At 39.0% G+C, this 21,104-nt stretch overlaps 2 protein-coding genes and 2 pseudogenes across 2 annotated transcripts; 3 read left to right on the forward strand and 1 right to left on the reverse strand.

The window, feature by feature from the left end:
* Positions 1–639: 639 nt before the first annotated feature.
* LOC148718983 (uncharacterized) lies at positions 640–3,993 on the reverse strand. Its single transcript, XM_088741391.1, has one exon. It carries the CDS (start codon positions 2,684–2,686, stop codon positions 1,655–1,657), a length of 1,032 nt encoding a protein of 343 aa, XP_088597517.1. The 5' UTR covers positions 2,687–3,993; the 3' UTR covers positions 640–1,654.
* Positions 3,994–11,088: 7,095 nt separating this feature from the next.
* Positions 11,089–14,037, forward strand: LOC111331845 (uncharacterized). The gene is made up of 2 exons (XM_022937044.2): positions 11,089–11,271; positions 11,412–14,037. Exon 2 carries the CDS (start codon positions 11,694–11,696, stop codon positions 12,774–12,776), a length of 1,083 nt encoding a protein of 360 aa, XP_022792779.2. The 5' UTR covers positions 11,089–11,271; positions 11,412–11,693; the 3' UTR covers positions 12,777–14,037.
* A 144-nt stretch (positions 14,038–14,181) lies between these two features.
* Positions 14,182–19,083, forward strand: LOC148718984 (uncharacterized; annotated as a pseudogene).
* Positions 19,084–19,458: 375 nt separating this feature from the next.
* Positions 19,459–20,414, forward strand: LOC148718985 (uncharacterized; annotated as a pseudogene).
* The last annotated feature ends 690 nt before the right edge of the window (positions 20,415–21,104 follow it).

A 21,104-nucleotide genomic window follows, 5' to 3' on the forward strand; every position in this document is an offset into this window, starting at 1 on the left:
GCTTGGTTATTGTTCAATAGAAAGCCAATCATAAGCTGTGATAGAACAACCCCCAAGAGGAAGTTTAATTTTCTCGCGTTTCTTATTGCTCATGGAAAACAGATCTCAAAACCTTGCTTTAGAAACTCCGAAAACAATCGTCGGAAATAACTGTTTTCTGTGCAGTTTTCCGTTAATACCGCAGGCGAGAATAAGAGTGTTTGGTAAGAGTTCAGTGGATATTGCACACTTAATTGAATGCACTGTGCAAACAGATTAGAGTGTGTTTTCGTCCAGCGACCCGTTCGTCTGCAATAAGTGCTACGAGCGGTTACTTCGTTTTGAAAAAGCTAAAAAAAATCTGCGATCCCTTCGTTCGTGGGAGAGGAAGATTGCGTAACGAGCCCAAAGAACGTCTGCGTAAGTGGCTAAAGGTTGCTGGGTTCCTTTTGATGTAAAGATTAAGTCTCCGCAAATTTTTCATTTCAATCGTTATCATCTAATCTAAGGCTGAATAAACTTTTATCCACTATTGCATTTTGTGGTGCAGTGAATGATCCTGTCTTTGGAGGGTCAAGTCACAATTGTCCCTTGACAACATACTAATATAGTCTTGCACATTTTATTTAAACTAGGACAAAGTGGAGAGAAATCCAGAGACCGTCAAAGGAAAACATCAGCCCTACCTAAGCTCTTTGAGTGACTATACAGATAACCGTTTAATTCTTATTTTTTATTACAAAATGTCAACTTGTACACAGCCTTAGATCAAAACTATTTACTAAGGGAAGTTACACAAATCAACTCAGCATCTTTTCTAGTACGAGAGTATCAAAACATCATCCTCCAAAATCTTAAATTCATAACAGTGAACTATATTTGTCAAACTTCTAAACCACATACCCCAAGCTGAACTATTCAATCCATTACTCGCTGTTTGTTCTCTATTTTCTTTTTTCTACCGTTTGAGTTACAAATTTAGAAGTGTTTGTCACATTTTATGTGCCAGCCGAATTGGAGTCTTTTACTGACATAAGAAAATAAGTGATAACCCTAAACTTCTAAAGATATCTAACGGTCTAGTGAGCATGATTTCTCATAACTTTAAAACTACTCACGTTTGAGTCAAACTCTGATAAATCTCTTTTGATGCTTACACTCTGATTCGCATTCCTCTATTTCCCACCAACTACTGACTTAATTCTGACTCAATGCTGACTTCTACTAAGCAAACTCTAAATAACATGCTGATATATTCGCCATCGATAGGCATGAGTGGGCATGCTGTTCAACTGACTTTGGAAGATTAAACACTTTCTGTTTGTAGAACATCAACCCAAACATATCAATTTACAAGAATTTCACAAATAAACAACAACGTAGTTAATACTTCCGATCGAATGAATCAATCGCTGACTGCGTAAGTCAAAAAAAAAAAGGAAAAAGAACTTATAAACTAAACACGTACAATTATGGAAATTAAACAACACAGTCACAATTAAAATACTTTCTGGCTCGATAGCTTAAACGTAATTAAATTGGGACTTCAAAAAGTCAAGTAGCAGGGCTACAGGCTAAATATAAACGAGTTACTACATTGGACTGAGCTGATGAAACACTAAACAGCTGCTGTATTCACATTACTGCTATTCGTGATACTGCTGTTCGCCGTTTGTTAATTGTCAACAGCGTTGTTGCGTAGCCGATTAAGTAAATAAATTCTCATAATGGAGCCAAAAGCACTGAACACACATACACAGACAGTTAAAGGTACAGAGTACCAAGTTTTGACGTAATCAGAAAAATAAAATATTAAGATCATAACGCAGTTTCCTATTACAAACAAAATGTGTGATAATAGGTTAATTTTCACGTTTGCGTCTCCTTCAACAAAGAACCCCGAAGCATCGTCTCTCAGAGTGTGAATTCCCATAAAGAATATTATAGAGAGGACGTCTGTTGCTTCTGATCTCCCTCTACAAATCAAAATCGCTACTACCACAACGCAAGAATGAAGTGATAACACTGCAACAACCCACCACTTGTAGCTGACGGTGAAATAACAGATGGCTAACAGTCGACTGCTCAGGAGAAGTAAGTGAGTTGTATACAATACAATTTTGACTTTCAGGTTACTGCCACTTGGTAATATGTCGCAATTGTTCAACTCATCAGTGGTTGTGAAGGCCCATGCCAGGGTGAAGAAAGAGACAGGTAAAGAAATCAACTGAATAGTCGCAGGTGGGTCCTCTTGAACACTGATGGCATACAACTGGATTATAAATTGTGGGGCGGACTCAAGGACTGCCTCAAAGAGAACGGCAAAGTGAATGTAAAGGAGTAAATTGTTACCTCTCTTTTGAGTATCCCCGTCGATGTCATCTTCAAAGCAACATATCTTGAGACAAAAAATAAAAGCTTCAATTCTTGCAAAGGCTGCTGAAAATGGATGGAATGCACAAACAACAGTTTTTGTATAATGTGAAGGTAAATTATCATCGTCACCACGGCGTAAAACAAAGAACAATACTGGATAAACCAACCACGGAACTAAAACGAAAGTAAGCCCCACGCCAAACGATGTCTTGTGATCCGTGCGATAGAATTGCACCAGTGTGAGTATGTCAGTGATAGGATCAGCAAAACTGAAAATAGCTCCAACAAAGAACAGGGGAGGACTGTACCACTTAAGATCCTCCACTTCCATATCGGCGGACCTTTCGTTACTTCGCCAACCAGATCGGCTTGTATTGACACAGGCTCGGTTACTAATAAAACCTGTGCAAAGTTTCCTTTAGTTTACTGTGATTTAACTCTGATGGTCGCGCCAAGAGGTTTGCTGTGCGTCTGTATAAATATTAATAGAAAATGCTGGAAACCAATTGGTTCTCAGGGTATTCTTTCCGAAGCCATCTGGGAGAGCTGGAGTCTCTGCGTTTATAATTCAAGTGGAGCCTGGTACAGTGGCAAATGCAAACTCCCGCTCAAAAATTCTAATTATACTATGATAAAGATCACTGAAAAGTTGTCGCGTATTTTGGGTGAACACTAGGTGCAGAGCGTACCTCGATTGGGTAGATGCACCAAGGACTTTCGACGCGTCCTTTAACGGTCTTCCTAACATTTGTTATCTAATTCATTCAGCTAGTTGCAACTAAATCACTTCATCCGCTTCTCTTCCATTTAACCGCTCTGACTCTTACTAATTCATCAAATCTGATCGACTCGTAATTATTCTCAGTAGCTCTGGTTGACTGACTGGTAACAATGCATCTGATGTACGCTTGTAAGTGCATCATCGGTAACGTAGAGCCGAGAGATGGAAAATTCAATCATCTGTCACATGTAGCAATTTTTACCACTAAATGAAAATAAGTAAAAACTCCCGGTTCTCTAATACAATTCTAGCCACAAAACAAGCACCCTTTAACCACTCGGACTGCTGCTGGTCGATTGAATCCGATCGATTCTTATATTTACTCTGAGTAACTCTGGTCGACTGACTGATAGCAAACCCTGTAATACACTCTTCTCTGGTCACTATCGATAGGCATGAGTCTTACTACAAGAGAAGACAAATATCTGTATCATTAATAAAAATCTTAAATTCATAAACCAATAATCTTTGAAAATATTAAACTAAGTGGTTTTTTAAATGAGTATTCAAAGGCAGTAAACAACGTTTTTAGAATAACCGCGGATTCGTTATTGTTCTCAACGATTCGAATTAATTACTTTCTGTTGTTCCCGTTTTACAGATCGGTGAAACAGGATGATCTTGTTCCACTCTCAAAACTCAGTAGTGTCCAGTTTCTGGTCAGATATAGATAACCTTTAATTCTAATTCTTGATTTTAGAAATATCAACTTCTTGACAGTTTTAGATCAAAATTAAATACTGGGATTGAAGCTACAACGATGCTGAGAAGGAAACTCCGGATCATGACAAGTTAATATCTCATGATTTATAAACCATTAGTAAAAACTGGATCCTTTGATAATGCAATTCAAGACTTTTTATTGGCTTAGCCATTATGGTATGTGAGCCAAGATACCAAAATCTAATATCTGCATATTGTAACATCCCGTTTCTTCTTACAAAATAAAGTCGAGAAGATTTGTCTAATATCTTAGGAGCGTGTTTTTTTTTTTTTAAATAAAACAATTATTCCACTTGCGCTTGTTGGATATGAGATGATTCTGCGCCGAGTTGGCTATCTATCATCTCATATCCAACGCACGCTCGTGGAATAATTGTTAAATATACTCAGAAATTGTCGGACTTGTCAGATTCAAGTTGTTTTTATTCAAGTGCAGTCCAAAACATTCTTTAAATAAATGCGGTTTCGTTACAGTTCGGATAAGTAACTTTGGGTTTTATGTTTGTATTTTTAACTGCAAAGATTTTCCTGGAACGCAGCTTTCAAAGGTCATAACTGGGGCCTTTTGGTTTTCTTTAATTAAAATTTCGCATACACGTTTCTTTAAAGATGAGATTTGTTTTCCAAAAAAAAAATGGCGATCTAAAGTATGCAATTTCGACCTGAAGACTATTCAAATGGAAATCAACATTTTTGTGAGCACGAGAGTTTCACGAATCTAGAGTGACATCAGCCTTCTTATCCCCTCACTCGAGAAAATGACGGAGTACTAGTCTTCTATTTAGTAATCAATTTTACTATCCTAATAATGTTCCAACAAAAATCATCAAACAACTACCTGACTCCAACGAAACATCAAATGACTTTATCTCCACATCACAAAAAGCTTACTACAAACATTTTTGTTCATCTCTCCCTCGCACGTGTTTTTCAATCCCAAGAACCCCTTTGTTCTCAGTTCTAGGCTATTACGTTACTTAGAAACTATTTGAACATACGCATGATGCACGATCCTTGCTGTAGAGAGCGCTATTTATGCAATAGCGAAAATCAGACCTGAAAAAAATCAGGCCTGTACGGGATTCGAACCACTGACCTCTGTGATACTAGTGCAGCGCTCTACCAATTGAGCTAACAAGCCAACTGGGAGCAGGCCGTGAAGTTGATTCGCAATAAACCCGTGATAATGAATCAGATACAATGAATATATGAAGTTCATATATTTTGAACTGCGGTATTAGATACTTATGATGCCAGATCCTCGCAGTAGAGAGCGCTATTTATGCAATAACCAAAATCGGACCTGAAAAAAATCAGTCCTGTACGGGATTCGAACCACTGACCTCTGCGATACTAGTCCAGCGCTCTACCAATTAAGCTAAGAAGCCAAGTAGAGCGAGTCGTAATCCTCGTTTCTAAAATTCTTATAGCCTGCCCAGAGGGCGAGATCATTCGTTCGCCTTGCTAGTTTTTTCCAATGATCTCTGCTTCTCATTAGCGCACGAATGTTATCATTCATAAATGGACAGGGGCGAGTTCTCACTTTGACGGTTTTTACGGGCGCATGCAGGTCAAAGACTTGGTTGAACAGAATATTAAAAGCGTTCAATTTGTCTTCAACATCATCAAAAGTACCTGTAACTGACCAGGGGGTATTTGAAATATCCTTGGGAAATGCTACTTTGTCGTAATTTTTGAAGCTCCTCGTTGTAATGTAAATAGGCTTGGTACGAGGTTTCTTCAGGTTTAGAATCGCCATGATAAGTTCGTGGTCGCTTATTGAGTGAGCCACTACTTTCGTTTCCATGATGAGATGTTTGTTGTTAGTGAGTATCACATCCAGTAAACTCGTGGAGTTCTGAGTTATCCTCGTTGGTTCGTTAATAACCTGTGTGAGGTTGAAGCAGTTGCAAAAGTCTAGCACTGCCTTCGGTTCAGGTTCGTTGGGTCGAAATAAATTACAATTAAGGTCAACTAGTATAAAAATAGGAATGTTAAATGTCATGGCTGAGGTGAGCGTGAAGCTGAAGTCAGTCTCGAAACAGGTAAAGGGTACATCATCGGTACGATAGGCCGTACAGATAATAAATGACTTAAAGTTCTTGATTTGTACTTTCAGCCATAATTGGTGCAGTCCAGTATCCGATATGTATGATAATTCAGCAAGTTGGACGCATTTAAAGCTCCGATCTTATAGTTTCGGTCTAATCTAAACAAGGAAAATCTAGGGAATTCAACCTCTAAATTGGAGACAGCGTCCGTTAACCATGACTCCGAAATGACGAGGATATCCAGTTTATGCTTTTTCGCCAAGTCCTTTGCCAGGATGTAATGCTCTTTATTCTTCAGCGAGAGAACATTCAAATGTGCGATGTTAATATTTCGTTGCTTTCGCTTTATTCCTGTCTTTGTACCACTGCAATTGACATTAATCATACCAGGATTTAGTTCCACATCTCCATAAAGTATAATTCTCCTCGTAGAATAAGTGGCCAAGGAGTTAGGATAATATGACAGCTTCACTTTCGAGAACGCCCGAGGGACAATAACATGTCGAATGCCATACTGAGTTCCATGCGCGTTGCCGCTAAGCAAAATGGCTGTTGAATACGGCTTGTTCTCGCATATGAGGCTCATAATTGTTCGGCTGACACAAAGAGTACTCACAAGGAATAATAAAGTGAGCTTGCAGCATACTCTAGAAGAGAATGACGGTAATGAAAGCGGAGCGCACTTGGGACCTTTAGCCACCATCTTGATCATGTGTTCTTGTGGTATATAGCGACATGCGGAGCGTATTCGGGACCCTCATTTAGCCGCCATCTTGATCTTGTGTACATGTGGTATATAACGGCGTATCGAGTTAGAGACATATATTCTAATAGTTTTGAAGCACAGTGTGGGAACTTGCTGATAAGAACTCCCATGTAGGCAGTAAAGGCCGTTGTCCATTATGTTATGTCAGTTATAGATGTAGCTTTGGCCTTGTTTAATCTAATAACTGGATTTTCTAAAGTAAGGGTAAGTGGTTCATCCTGGGACGAGTTTAAGACGTTCTAGTTCTTGGGAAGCAATTTCGAATGTTCCATAAACTCACCAGTTAGGATTTCGTTGACCACTTTCGTCGGCAGCTCGTGCACAGAATCCACTGCTGGGTCTGTAGCAGAATAATGTTGTGGACTTGCATTTAGCTCCTTTGAAGATCTTTGCATTGCATCGTTCTCAGAGGAATCGCTTGCTTGCGTCGGTGGAGCAGTAGCTGGTGGAGACAAGCCATTGAAGGCGCTAACTGCGGCTTAAGCGACGGCTGATGCAGCCTTTTCGATAGCCTCGTTTAGTGACCCTTGAACAATCGATTGTACTTGAGTGAGCTGAGTGGCTGATAAAAGCCCGTCTAGTGGCGATTCCCTGTCCAGTAGCTCTTGGACTTGGCGCTGAAGCTGCTGAAATTGCATTTCAAGGGCAGTTTGATCATTTTGATTTTCCACGTGCTCGTCGCCATCTTGAATAGGAGACGGAGTGCCAGGAAGGTTTTCAGTGTTAGTCCGTGCCTCTTCAATTCGTTTAATCAGGGCAGCACGTCCTCTCGTCGTTGTGAGGTTTAGCCGGCTACACAGGGATCACAGATCCTTTACGTATAGCCTGCTAAGTTCGATATCGGTATGTATAGGGCCGGGATCAGCTGGCGTGGAAGCGTTCCTTGCCCGACTGGCCGGAGGCATGTTTCCAAGACCTCGGTGGTTTTCGGTAAAAAGACCACGAAGAAATACACGCTCGACTAGCCCTGCACCTGCGTAGAACCTGGCGAACCTTACTGCTTTCCGATGACGGACGAGAAAGGGCAGACAGAAAAAGCACATTTTTTGGTAAAGTGGACGCTGTTGCTTATTTCGTGTGAGATCAAAAAAACCGTGGTTGAGTTTGCAGGCACGTGTCGCCGGGGATGCCAAAGTTCGCTCTGATTGAATGGTTTCAGGATTCTCACGGTGGATCCCTCGCGGACAAAGGCTGAAATTCAGCAAAGCTCATAGTTCAAAATAGAAACAAGGGTTGTTGATTAACTGAAATTTATTTCATATGTTCAATAAATTGTGATTTATCAAAATTAAACGCTAAAACGGCGAGGATTTGACTGAATACCCATCCAACAGAGATACTTTGTTTTTGACTTTTATTGTAGAAGGAATGAAACCTGGTAACAAGTAGTGAATAATGGAAGGATAAAATTGAGTACTACGCACTTATAGAATACTTACTTATTGCTTCGAGTGATTGGTTAAAAATTCTGACTTTTTCTTGGAAACTTCATTTATTATTTCAAGATTTTGGCTGATGTCGATCTGGATTTTGACACTCCTGTACTAACAATTATGTTGATTTGTATTTGAAAAGTCCTAAGTCTAAATAACATTCTTCGGATCGCCATTTTCCTTCGAACACGAATCTCATCTTTAATGAAACGTGTATACGAAGTTTTAACTGAATCAAGATAACTGAAAGGCCTCAAGTCATGAACTTTGAAAGTTAAGTTTCAAGAACAGTTTTCACGAATAAAAATACGAACGTGAAAACCCAAAGTCATTTATCCGAATCGTAACGAAACCGCAGTTATTTTAGGAAAGTTGTTGACTACACTTGACTACACATTTTGAAAACAACTTAGTCTGACACTTTCTAAGAATCATGGTTTCTGAATCAAATTATGATCTGGATTTTTCCCTCTCCCGTTGTAGGACGATGTTGATTTTCATTTAGTTGACACTTCAAGGTGTGTAACTTCACGCAGTATTTGATTTTGATCTAAGGCTGTGTTGAAATGGATATTTGTAAAATCAAGAAATAGAATTAAAAGTTATCCTATATCTGACAAGAAACTGGAAACTTCTTTGAGTTCTGAGAATGTAAGAAGATCATCCTATTTCACCGATTTGTAAATGAGAACAACTTAATGTTGTTACTAGTTATTTGTTAAAGAATAATAACAAAACCACAGTTCTTTTTAGAATGCTATTTACTGACCTTGAATGCACATTTAAAGAACAACCTAGTCAGGAACTTTTTAAGAATATTGGTTTATGAATTGAAGATTTCTGATTTGTGATGTAGATCTTTTCCTTCTCTCGTACTAGCGATAGAGACTATAGAGGAGTGTTTTGTCATTCTTTACTTTACGAATAAAATTGCTAATCAAGACGCTTAATCAAATATGTTTTCTAATTGCCTCATACTTTGTCTTTCTTTAAAATGCGCCTTTCGTTCAAGAGAAAGAGCGCGAAAATTCCCTTTCTTTTGTGCGTGACTTATCAAATGTCATGTGACTTATCAAATGTCATGTGACTTATCAAATGTCATGTGACTTATCAAATGTCATGTGACTTATCAAATGTCATGTGACTTATCAAATGTCATAATGAACGCGAGTGTGTACAGTATCAAGCAACAAAAAAACACGAATAAATATTAATAATAATAGTAATAGTAATAAATGATAATTTAATCGTGTTTTTCTCGTCGCCATGTTCCCACCAATAGCGTAGCTCCGCATTCTCCATATAAAACCACACACATTCCAGAATTCTTCCATTCGTTCTGACGAAGGGCTAACGCTTGAAACGTCAGCTTCTTAACTCGTTACGATGGCCGATTTACAATTTCAACTTAGTTGATAGAACCAAAATACCTTGATTCGTATATAGCCGACACTTCAAGATGTGTAATTTAACTCGGTATTTGATTTTGATCTAAAGCTGTGTCCAAGAAACCGGAACCATTCTTTGAGTACTGAGAATCTAACAAGATAATGGTGTGTCCAAATCTGTGAATGGGAATATTTGAGGGTTATTCCTCCGAGCACAGGCAGCCCAAGCTCACTACTAGAAAAGCGGACGTGATTCTTACCGTGTTGCGTAACGTTTTATATTTATAAAGGTTTGTATGGGATGTTATCGGTTTGCCTTAAAAGAGAGAAAAAAATGTCTTGTTTTGAAATAAAATGGGCTTACCTTATTGCCTTGTTGTTTTCTTTGTTGATTCCGAGCGTCTCAGGCCATTTTGAAGCGTTTTCGGCGAGTTAGCGCTATGTTGGTGTTCAACTGCTAAAAGAAAGACAAGGCCGGAAACCTATTTTAGAAGCGTCCGTCGCCCGAAGCGAATAATTCCGCCGAAAAATTACCACCAGTCTCGATTCCTCCAGACAATCAAAGCAGAGATGTTGCAGTTCCATTTTCCATTCATTCGATTCACAATTCCTCCCACAGATCTTTCACTAGCGATACCTTTATCTCCAGATCGATCGGCTTTCCAATTTCGAATTTGGCTGCTTGAAACGATCGCGGCCCGTTCGCCGATCGAACAGTATGTTGGGTAACAAAAATTCGATGTTGATTGGTCGATCAAAACAATGCGGTCTTGACAAAACCTCTCGAGGGGACCAGGGGAGCTAACGGGTTTGTTTATGGACTACATGCCGCTGGCTACCCTCGCCGGGCTTATTTTTGTTACCCAACATACTGTGCGATCGGCGAACGGGCCGCGATCGTTTCAAGCAGCCAAATTCGAAATTGGAAAGCCGATCGATCTGGAGATAAATGTATCGCTAGTGAAAGATCTGTTTGAGGAATTGTGAATCGAGTGAATGGAAAATGGAACTGCAACATCTCTGCTTTGATTGTCTGGAGGAATCGAGACTGGTGGTAATTTTTTGGCGGAATTATTCGCTTCGGGCGACGGACGCTTCTAAAATAGGTTTCCGGCCTTGTCTTTCTTTTAGCAGTTGAACACCAATATAGCGCTAACTCGCCGAAAACGCTTCAAAATGGCCTGAGACGCTCGGAATCAACAAAGAAAACAACAAGGCAATAAGGTAAGCCCATTTTATTTCAAAACAAGACATTTTTTTCTCTCTTTTAAGGCAAACCGATAACATCCCATACAAACCTTTATAAATATAAAACGTTACGCAACACGGTAAGAGTCACGTCCGCTTTTCTAGTAGTGAGCTTGGGCTGCCTGTGCTCCGAGTTGTTAAGGTTAATAATGAAAGCGCAGGTATTTACTGCAATTGAAACGAAATTAAACAACGGTTAGTCTGATACTTTCGGACAACATTGGTTTATGAATTTAAGATTTTGGCTCATGCTGGATATTTTTTCCACCTTTCGACGGCTCTATGGCAACGATGATGAAAATAAAAGCGTACAATATAGGGTTTGTTATCAGTCAGTCGACCGGAGCTGCTCAGAATAATTATACGTCGATCGGGTTCGATAAATCAGCAAGAGTCAGTCGAGCGGTTAAATAGAAGAGAAGCGGTAGAAGTCATCTAATTGCAACTAGAATTATACGAGAGAAAAAAGATTAAGAAGACCTTTAAAGGGCAAGTCAAGAGTCGTCGGTGCCTTTACCCAAGCAAGGTACGCTCTGAATCAAGCTTTCACCCAAAATACGCTACAGCATACAGCATATCTTACAGTGATATTTACCATAGTATAATTAGAACTTTTGAGACGCTCAAGTTTGAATTTTTCCATTATACAATGAAATGTAAACACAGAGACACCAGCTCTCCCAGACTGCGTCAGAAAGAATCTCCTGAGAACCAACCGGTTATCGGCAGTTTCTACTGATATTGATACAGACGAGCACTGCAAACTACCTTCTGTGATCTTAAGAGTTCAATCAAATTAAACTAAAGGAAACTTTGCACCTTGTTAGTCGAGGCTGAGCTCAAAAGCCTCTGATTACGAGCACAGTGCAACAAACAAGTTTTATTGGTAGCCGAACCTATGTTAATATAAGCCGATCTGGTAGGCGAACTAACAAAAGGTCCGTCGATATGAAAGTGGAAGATATTAAGTGGTACAGTCCTTTGGAGTTCTTTGTTGGAGCTATTTTGAGTTTTGCTGATCCCATCACCGACATACTCACACTGGTGGAATTCTATCGCACAGATCACAAGACTTGGTTTGGTGTAGGGCTTACTTTTGTTTTATTGCCATGTTTGGTGTCTCCGGCATTGTTCCTCGTTTTCCGTCGTGATGACGCTAATTATTCATCTTCACTTTATGCAAAAACTGCTTTTTGTGCATTCCATCCGTTTTCAGCAGCCTTCGCAAGAATTGAAGCTTTGATCTTCTGTCTCAAGATATGGTGGTTTGGAAATGATGAAATCGACGACGATGCCTATGACAAAGCTGAAAATTTACTCGATCATATTGCCTTTGCTGTGCTCTTTGAGGCAGTCCTTGAGTCCGCCCCGCAATTTATAATCCAGTTGTACGCCATCAGTGTTCAAGAGGAACCAGCTGCGATTATTCAAATGATTTCTTTACCTGTTTCTTTCCTCACTCTGGCCTGGGCCTTCACAAAAACTGATGATTGGACTCTCGTCCTGCGCAATATAATATCAAAAAGCAGTGACCTGAAAGTAAAACACAAAGTTGCATTGTATATAACTCACTTACTTCTCCTGAGCAGTCGACTGTTCGCCATCTGTTATTTCACAGTCAGCTACAAGTGGTGGGTTATTGGCGTGTTATCATTTCATTCTTGTGCTGTGGTAATAGCGATTCTTATTATGAAAAGAGGTATAAAATATGTTTTCCTTATTATTTTGTTTATGGGCATTCACTCTCTGAGAGATGATGCTTCGGCGTTCTTCGCTGATGCAGATTCAAAAGGTGTGAACCTGATTGTGCTTTTATCACAATTTTTGTTTTTAGTAGAGAACTACTTTATGATCTTAATGTTTTATTTCAATGATTACGTCAAAACTTGGTACTCTATTCCTGTCACTGTCTGCGTTTGTGTGTTCAGTGTTCTTGGCTCCACAATGAGAATTTATTTATTTCGTTGGCTGATGAAGAAATCATCTGACGCCGTTTTACCATTTACAAACAGTGGCGACGTGAATACATAAGCTGGTAAGTGTTATAAAGTGTTATACTAGTTCGGTGTGATGTAGTAATTCGTTTGTACTTAGCCGGTAGCCGTACCAATTGATTTCATGAAGTCTTAAGTTATTTAGATTTAAGCTATCGAGCAAGAGAGTTTTCAAGCTGTTTTCAAGTTGTTTTCAAGCTTGATTAATTTCATTAAATAGACGTGTTTACTTTTATTGTCTACTGACATTGCCTTGGGCTCACTCGAAAGTTCTTTTTTTGGCTTATGTAGTCAAAGATTGATTCACTTGATCGGAGGCATTAGGTACGTGTTGTTTATTTGTGAGATTCTTGTAAAAATGTTTAAAAGTGTTTGATCTTCCGAATTCAGTTGACCAGCATGCCCACTCATGCTTATCGATAGCGAATATATAAGCATATACTTTACAGTTTGCTCAGTAGAAGTCGGAATTGCGTCAGAAGTAAATGATCGGTGGGAAATAGAGGAATTTGAATCAGAGTGTGAGCACCAAAAAGAGATTTGTCAGAGTTTGACTCAGACACGTGTAGTTTTATAGTTATGAGAAATCACGATGATTTTACCACAGGCAGCCCAAGCTCCAGCTGTGAGATGATCATCTTGCACAATGACAGTCATAACGGAATTATATGAGTTTGTATGGGAATATTTGCGACCGCCCTAAGGAATAAAAAAATACGTCAAATTCACAATAAAAATACCTTACCTTACCTCCACAGTGTATCGCTTGTTATCTGGCTGCTTACTTTGATGAAAAGAACCCATTTTAGCGAGTTTTGCTTTTCGAGGTTTTTAACGTATATAAGAAAAGTTAAAATCCTCGAAATGGACAACTCGCTAAAATGGGTTCTTTTCATCAAAATAAGCGGTCAGATGAAAAGCGATATGCTGTGGAAGTAAGGTGAGACATTTTTATTGAGAATTTTACGTATTTTTTTATTCCTCAGAGTGGTCGTAAATATTCCCAAACAAACTCTCATAATTCCGCCATGACTGCTATTGTGCAAGATGATCATATCACAGCTGGAGCTTGGGTCACCTGTGATTTTATGAGATCTTTACTTATCTTTTGCAGTTTAGTGTTTTCACTATTTTATATAATTTTATGAATTTAAGATTTTGGTTTGATACTCTCCTACTAAGAAACATATTGATTTACGTTGTGTAACTTCCCTCGGTAAGTAATTTTGATCTAACACTTTGTACAAATTGATATTTTGTAAAATCAAGAATTAGAATAAAGTTATCTCTATAGTCACTCCAAGGGCTTGGGTTTGATGCTTTCCTTAAACGGTCTCTGGATTTTCCTACGCTTCTTCCTAAAATGTGGAAGGCTATATCAGTATGTTGTCAAGTGACAATTATACATCATGATCATTCATTGCACTGCAAAATCAAATCGTTTTTCTCTCCGATCAAAGTTGATTCAGCCTTAGATTAGATGACGACGATTGAAAAGTTAGTCTGCACAAGAGACTTAATCTTTACCTTAAACTTAACCGAACAATATGGGTTTTTTTTAACAATCTTTTTGCGACCATCTTAGAAGCAACAACACTGCGGCGTCTAGCGCTAATAGTTTTGTGACAGTTTCCATAGTTTTCATCTGAAAACCAATGCCCGGAGGACCAAATTTATCTGGCTCTCGGAATTAAATGTTCATCGGACGTGATTTATCTTCCGCGGATGTCAAAGGGTAATTATCTTTTCATGGACTTCATGCGATATGCTTCTTTTTTACAATCTCTTTACAAGAAGACGGACTAGCACTGAAAAATAACGGAATTATTTGTGCTACCGCAAAAAGGTCAGACGATATATATATGACTACGATACGCTCAAGGAAAAAAAAGCTTACGTCCCTCCCCAAACCCTTGATTCAACATTCAGTGTGCTTGCTTCTTCTGGGACAACCTGCTCGGATGGTGTAAATTGAACAAAACAAAGAGGAAACACGCCATAATTATTGATTAACTTTAAAATCCATTCATCCATTTCTAGCAGCCATCGATCACGAGGCTTGAGGCTTTAACTAATGTTTATGACTCAAAAAATTGTGATCTGAAAATAAAAATTAACTTGCATCTCTTATCTTGGCTTTGTTGTGCTCTTAGAGGCAGTACTTGAGTTCGCACCACAAATTATAATTCCGTTGTACGCCATTAGTGTTCTAGAGGAACCAGCTGCGATTATTCAAATGATGTTTTCACCTGTCTCTTCTCTCACGCTGGCCCGGGCCTCCACAGCTACTGACAGAGAGGCTCTCTTATCTGTTAACGGATTTGAATGGAGGGGAAGGGTGGGGGTCGAATCCCTGACGAGGGTCTGAATCCTCTGTGACTGGTTCACCAGCTACGAACAGCAGGCATGCGCGAAATACATAAACTTGAAATTGGAATGATGAAGTATGTTTGTTAAATTAGTTCAACTATTTTTTGATGATCGAAAATGCACGCTAAAACGACGAAGATTTGGATGAACACCTATCTCGTTGTAGTCATCCACAAGAACATGACATGGTACGAGCACATCGAATCAGTAAAATTAATCACCAAAATAATACAAAGAATCGGTTTACAAAACGAGTCAAGCATCTGTTACCATTAGAAACGCGAATTACATTGTACAATTCTTTAATAAGTCCACTTTTTTATTATGCCGACATCATTTGGGGGAGACAAGAATAACGCCATGTTTCTCCGAAATTATCCTGGAACGATCACATTGACTTTGCTGTAAGTAAAGCAAATAAGATGTTGGGTATTATCTAAAGAACGTGTACCGTTGATTGCGACCAAAAAACTATGTTGATTCTATATAAATCGTTGGTACGACCGCAGCTGGAGTACGCATCTCAAGTTTGGTCTCCCTATACTAAAGAAAAACTTAAGGCCCTTGAGCGTGTTCAAAGGGGTGCCACCAAATTTATCTTGAAATGTGATCTAACTTATCCAGAACGTTTACTTATATTAGCTCTTTTGCCTCTCGAGTTTAGAAGGGTGGTTTTAGATTTATGTTTCTTTTTAAATGTCTGAAGGGGCACATTGATTTTGACGTCCTATTATATAATAGCTTCAAATCACATAAGTACGATATGAGGAATACAGAAGCCATACTTGCCAAGGGTCGTTTTAGAACCGATGTTTTTAAATTGACAAGGTCTGAGGTGAAACTGGTTTAACTTGTAAGTCGCGTAGGCGACCCTGATAACAACGCGAGGCATTGCATGAGCACTGCTCTAAAATTGTTTGCAGCAAACTGATATTCTGATTGACAGACTTTGCACGCTGAGGTCAGTTTTCAGGATTAAATTTGACGTTCGTTTGAACTCATTTGTTCATGTGTGTTTCTTTGTAAAAACGGTTGTATGTTCCGCGCAGCTTAATTGAACATTCATCAGCCGACTGTTAAGAAGCTAACTTCAATTACTTATCGTGAAATAACTATGATATTTACCTGAATATAATAACGAGGAACTTTTGAGAGGTAAAAGTTTGGGTTAGTCATTAGACACTCCACAAGGAACCTCTTCACAGAGACGCCAGCTCTCCCAGATTGCGTCAGAAAGATTTATCTGAGAACCAATCAGTCTCCAACAACTTGAAAACACTACACTTGGATGAGTAGAGACGGTCACCCTGTTCTGTGGCCTTTAGCGTGAAATCAGACTAATTAAACCAAATTAAACTTTGCAACTGAGTTTTTTTTAGTCGAGGAACAGTTCAAAAGTTTGTGATCACTAACAGTGCAACAAACTACTTTAGTAACCGTGCGGTCCTTTTGTGTCCCTTGTTGGAACTAATTTTAGGTTTGCTAATTCCACCTTGAAATGTAATCACAAAGACGCCAGCTCTCCCAGATTGCGTTAGAAAGAATATTCTGAGAACCAATCGGTTTCCAGCATTTTCTTTTGAAATTCATACAGACGCGCAACAAGCCTCTTTCTGTGACCTCAAGAGTTAAATCACAGTAAACTAAAAGAAACTTTGCAGTTATTCAGTCAAGGCTGAGCGCAAAAGCCTTTGATTACGAACACAGTGTACCAAACAAGTTTAATTACTAACCGAGCCTATGTCAATACAAGCCGATCTGTTAGGCAAGCTAACGAAAGGTTCGTCGATATGCAAGTGAAGGATCTTCAGTGGTACAGTCCTTTCGTGTTCTTTGTTGGAGCTATTCTGAGTTTTGCTGATCCCGTCACCGACATATTCACACTGGTGGAATTCTATCGCGCGGATCACAAGACGTGGTTTGGTGTGGGGCTTACTTTTGTTTTATTGCCATGTTTGGTGTTTACAGTGTTGTTCTGTTTCATGCGCTCTGATGACGATAACACTTTAACTTTTTATTTTTGCAAAAACTGTTCTTTGTGCATTCCATCCATTTTCAGCAGCCTTTGCAAGAATGGAAGCTTTTATTTTCTGTCTCAAGAAATGGTGGTTTGAAGATGAAATCAACAGAGATACTTATAGGAAGGCTGATGTTGTACTCGATCACATTGACACTGCTGTGCTCTTTGAAGCAGTCCTTGAGTCTGCTCCTCAATTTATAATCCAGTTATACGCCATCAGTGTTCAAGAGGAACCAGCTGCGATTATTCAAATTATTTCTTTACCTGTTTCTTTCCTCACTCTGGCCTGGGCCTTTACAGTCACTGATGAATGGTCTCTCGCTGACCTCGACATAATCATATCAAGTGGCAGTGACTTGAAAGTGAAACACAAAGTTGCAGTGTATGTTACTCATTCACTTCTCCTGAGCAGTCGACTGTTCGCCATCTGTTATTTCACCATCAGCTACAAGTGGTGGGTTATTGGCGTGTGATCATTTCATTCTTGTGCTGTGGTAGTTGCGATTTTTATTCTGAAAAGAAGTATAGGAGAGGTCTTCCTTATGATATTGTTTATGGGCTTCACTGTCTGAGAGATGATGCTTCGGCGTTATTCGTTAGAGAAGAAGCAGAAGCAAAAGGTGTGCGTGTGATTGTACTTCTATCAAACTTTTTGTTTGTATTAGAAAACTGTTTTATGATCTTAATGTTTTATTTCAATTATTACGTCAAAACTTGGTACTCTTTACCTGTCACTGTCTGTGTTTGTGTGTTCAGTGCTCTTGGCTCCACAATGAGAATTTGTTTATTTCGTTGGCTAAGGAAGAAATCTGACGCCGTTTTACCATTCAAGTGACAGCGGCGACGTGAATACATAAGCTGATAAGTGTTTCATAGTGTTATTTTAGTTCAGCGTGATGTAGAAATTGGTTTATATTTAGCCTGTAGCCGTTCCATTTAAAGTTTTGGAGTCCCAAGTTATTTAGATTTAAGCTATCGAGTCAGAAAGTTTCCAAGCTGTGGTTGTCTCGATTAACTTCAAAGAATAGACGTTTTTACTTTTTTCTTCTACTGACCTTGCCTTGGACTTACTCGAAAGTTTTTGTTTTGACTTGCGCAGTCAACGTTTGATTTATTTGATTGGAAGCATTAAGTACGTGTTCTTTATTTGTGCGATTCTTGTAATTTAAAGTGTATGGGTTGGTGTTCTAACAACAGAAAGTATTTAATCTTTCAAAGTTAGTTGGCCAGCATGGCCACTCATGCCTATCGATAGCGAACACATGTATTTAGAGTTTGCTTAGTAGAAGTCGGCATTGAGTCAGAAGTCAGTAGTCAGTGGGAAATAGAGGAATGCGAATCAGAGTGCGAGCATCAAAAACAGATTTATCAGAGTCTGACTCTGATAAATCTGAAAAACTACGTTGTTTTTACAAGATCTTTAGTTATCTTTAGCAGTTTGATGTTTTCACTTATTTTCATATATTCGTAAGCTTTCGTAGTTCGTATTCGCAGTAAATAATTTTGATCTAGAGCTGCGTACAGATTGATATTTTGTAAAATCAAGAAATAGAATAAAAGTTATCTATATAGTCACTCGAAGGGCTTAGGGATGATAGTTTGGATTTCCTTGCGCTTCGTCCTAGTTTGAGTAAAATGTGAAAGACTATATTTTATATTTTGTCAACTGACAATTGTAACCTTAACCTCCAAAGACAAAATCATTTACTGAACTACAAAATGAAATAGATTTAACACGGTTCGCTTTTTCTGGAGCAGCCTGCTCAAATGACATGAAACAGAGGAGAAGAGAAAAACAAGCAAGAATTATTGATTAAAATAAGAAAATAAACAGGAGATAATTTTCTATTTACATCGACATCTAATAGATAACTAAAAAATTACAGTCGTTTTGTATTTAAATGTTGTCCGGTAGTCATAATTAATTGAGTGAGTTGACATTAAACGTGTAATTGAGGTGAATTTCTCAAATCCAAGGTACGCGGCACAGCAGAAAGTCATTATCACCTTAATTGACCTTGATAACGACGCGATGAATTGCGTGAGTACCACACTAAAATTGTTTTTACAGCAAAGTGATATTCTGACTGACAGATGTTCTACGGTACGTCAGTTTACAGGATTAAATTTGACACTCGTTGGAACTCATTTTTCAGTTGAGTTTCAGCTGGAAAAAAGTTTGAACGTTTCACCCTGCTTAATTTAGCATTTAACAGGCGATTGTTTAGAAGCTAATCAAAGAGATGCCAGCTCTCCCAGATTGCGTCAGAAATTAAATTCTTACAATCGTCAGTTTCTAGCATTTTGCATATTATACTTAATTTAATACGTACGACAAACTTCTTTCTATTACCTTTGTCGGAGCTATTTTCAGTTTGCTGATTCCATCACCAACATACTCACACTGGTGGAATTCTATCGCACGGATCAGTAAGCAAAAAAGACATGGTTTGGTGTTGGGCTTACTTTTTGTTTTATTGTCATGTTGGCGTTTTACAGTAGTCTTCTTCAACCTCTGAAACCTCCGTTCCCGAAGTATTGTTTGACCTCCATTTCTATGCAAAGACTGCTCTTTGAGGATTCCATCCATTTTTAGCTGCCTTTTTGAAACCTGAAACTTTTAAATTGTCTCAAGAAATAGTGGTTTGAAGGTGAAAACGACTCGCAACGTTCTAGCGCCAGTGCTGTACTCGCTCTCATTGACGGTGCTGTGCTCTTTGCGGCAGTCCTTGAATCTTCTCCCCAATTTATAGTTTAGTTGTAGCCATCAGTGTCCAAGAGGAACCAGCTGCAGTTATTCAACAGATTTCTCTACCTGTCTCTTTCCTCATTCTGGCTTGGACTTCCACAGCTACTGACGGAGAGGGCTCTCATCCATCGCGAAATAGTAAAACAAACTTGCATTGCATGTACAGGTAAGTCACTTACTTCTCCTTATATTTAGCAGTCGAGTATTTGCCAGCTGTTATTTCACCGTCAGCTAGAAGTGGTTGGTTATTGGAGTCTTATCATTATATTCTTATGCCAGGGTAGTAGCAACTGTTATTCAGAAAAGAGACGGAAGTTCACTGTAATGCCCGTTGTCTTCCACATTTTATTTTGCCTATGGCACTCACTGTGTAAGAGATGACATTGCAGAGGTCTCATTTTATTTAGAAGAAAGGTCTGACCATGAGTGTGTTTTTGTCACACTTTTTGGTTTTATTGAAAACTTATTTATGATCCTGAGGTTTTATTTCACGCCGGTATCGCTTCAAAACTTGGTTCTCTTTTCCCGGCTGTCATTGTCTGTCTGTCATTGCCGGCTCCACAATGAGAATTCTTCTACTTATTTGGCTACGCAATGAATCCTTGCCGAGAGAGGCAGAACAGGAGGTGTTGTTAACAAAGGATTCCCTTAAGGTCCAGACGAAATAAACGGCAATTTTTTAGATCCTAAGTGGTCTTTTCCATGTTTGATTATCGATTAGTTCAACACCAATGGTCAACTTTTCGATGAATACCGATTGTGTGTCCTTAGTTAGCTAAGCAAGGGGTCTCCAAAAGGGTTCTTCAATTCCGTGATCCCGACCCCTCATCCCGACGAATTATACCGGCCAATCCCGACCCCGATCATAATTATTTTTTCTTAGTCTATTACCTTAGCTTAAAAGGGCCTTTTCGGTGGGTGATATTTTTCTCAACCAGCTTTGATCCATTGGAGTCTTTGTTCACCGTAAGGCGTTACTTTATCCCCTTCACCAAAACGATGACAACATTAATTTTAGAAGTTTTCAAATTTTTGCACGAATAACGTAACCTAATCAAGGTAGTGACTTCTTTCGGGCCCGCCCAGCAAATTTTCAAGTGGGGAGCTAAAGACGAACGCATAAGCTTCAGCGAACAAGGCGAGGGGGTGGGAACATGCCAAGCGGGACAAGTTCTTTTCAAAATGGTTGAGGGGCTGAAGTACCTCTCCCCTGTTTCTTCCGCTTA

This window comes from Stylophora pistillata, chromosome 12, assembly GCF_964205215.1.
Source record: "Stylophora pistillata chromosome 12, jaStyPist1.2, whole genome shotgun sequence".
NCBI lineage: Eukaryota > Metazoa > Cnidaria > Anthozoa > Scleractinia > Pocilloporidae > Stylophora > Stylophora pistillata.

Coding starts and splice junctions, on each gene's coding strand:
- LOC148718983 (XM_088741391.1), bottom strand. CDS start 2,686: ATGGAAGTGGAGGATCTTAAGTGGTACAGTCCTCCCCTGTTCTTTGTT.
- LOC111331845 (XM_022937044.2), top strand. CDS start 11,694: ATGAAAGTGGAAGATATTAAGTGGTACAGTCCTTTGGAGTTCTTTGTT.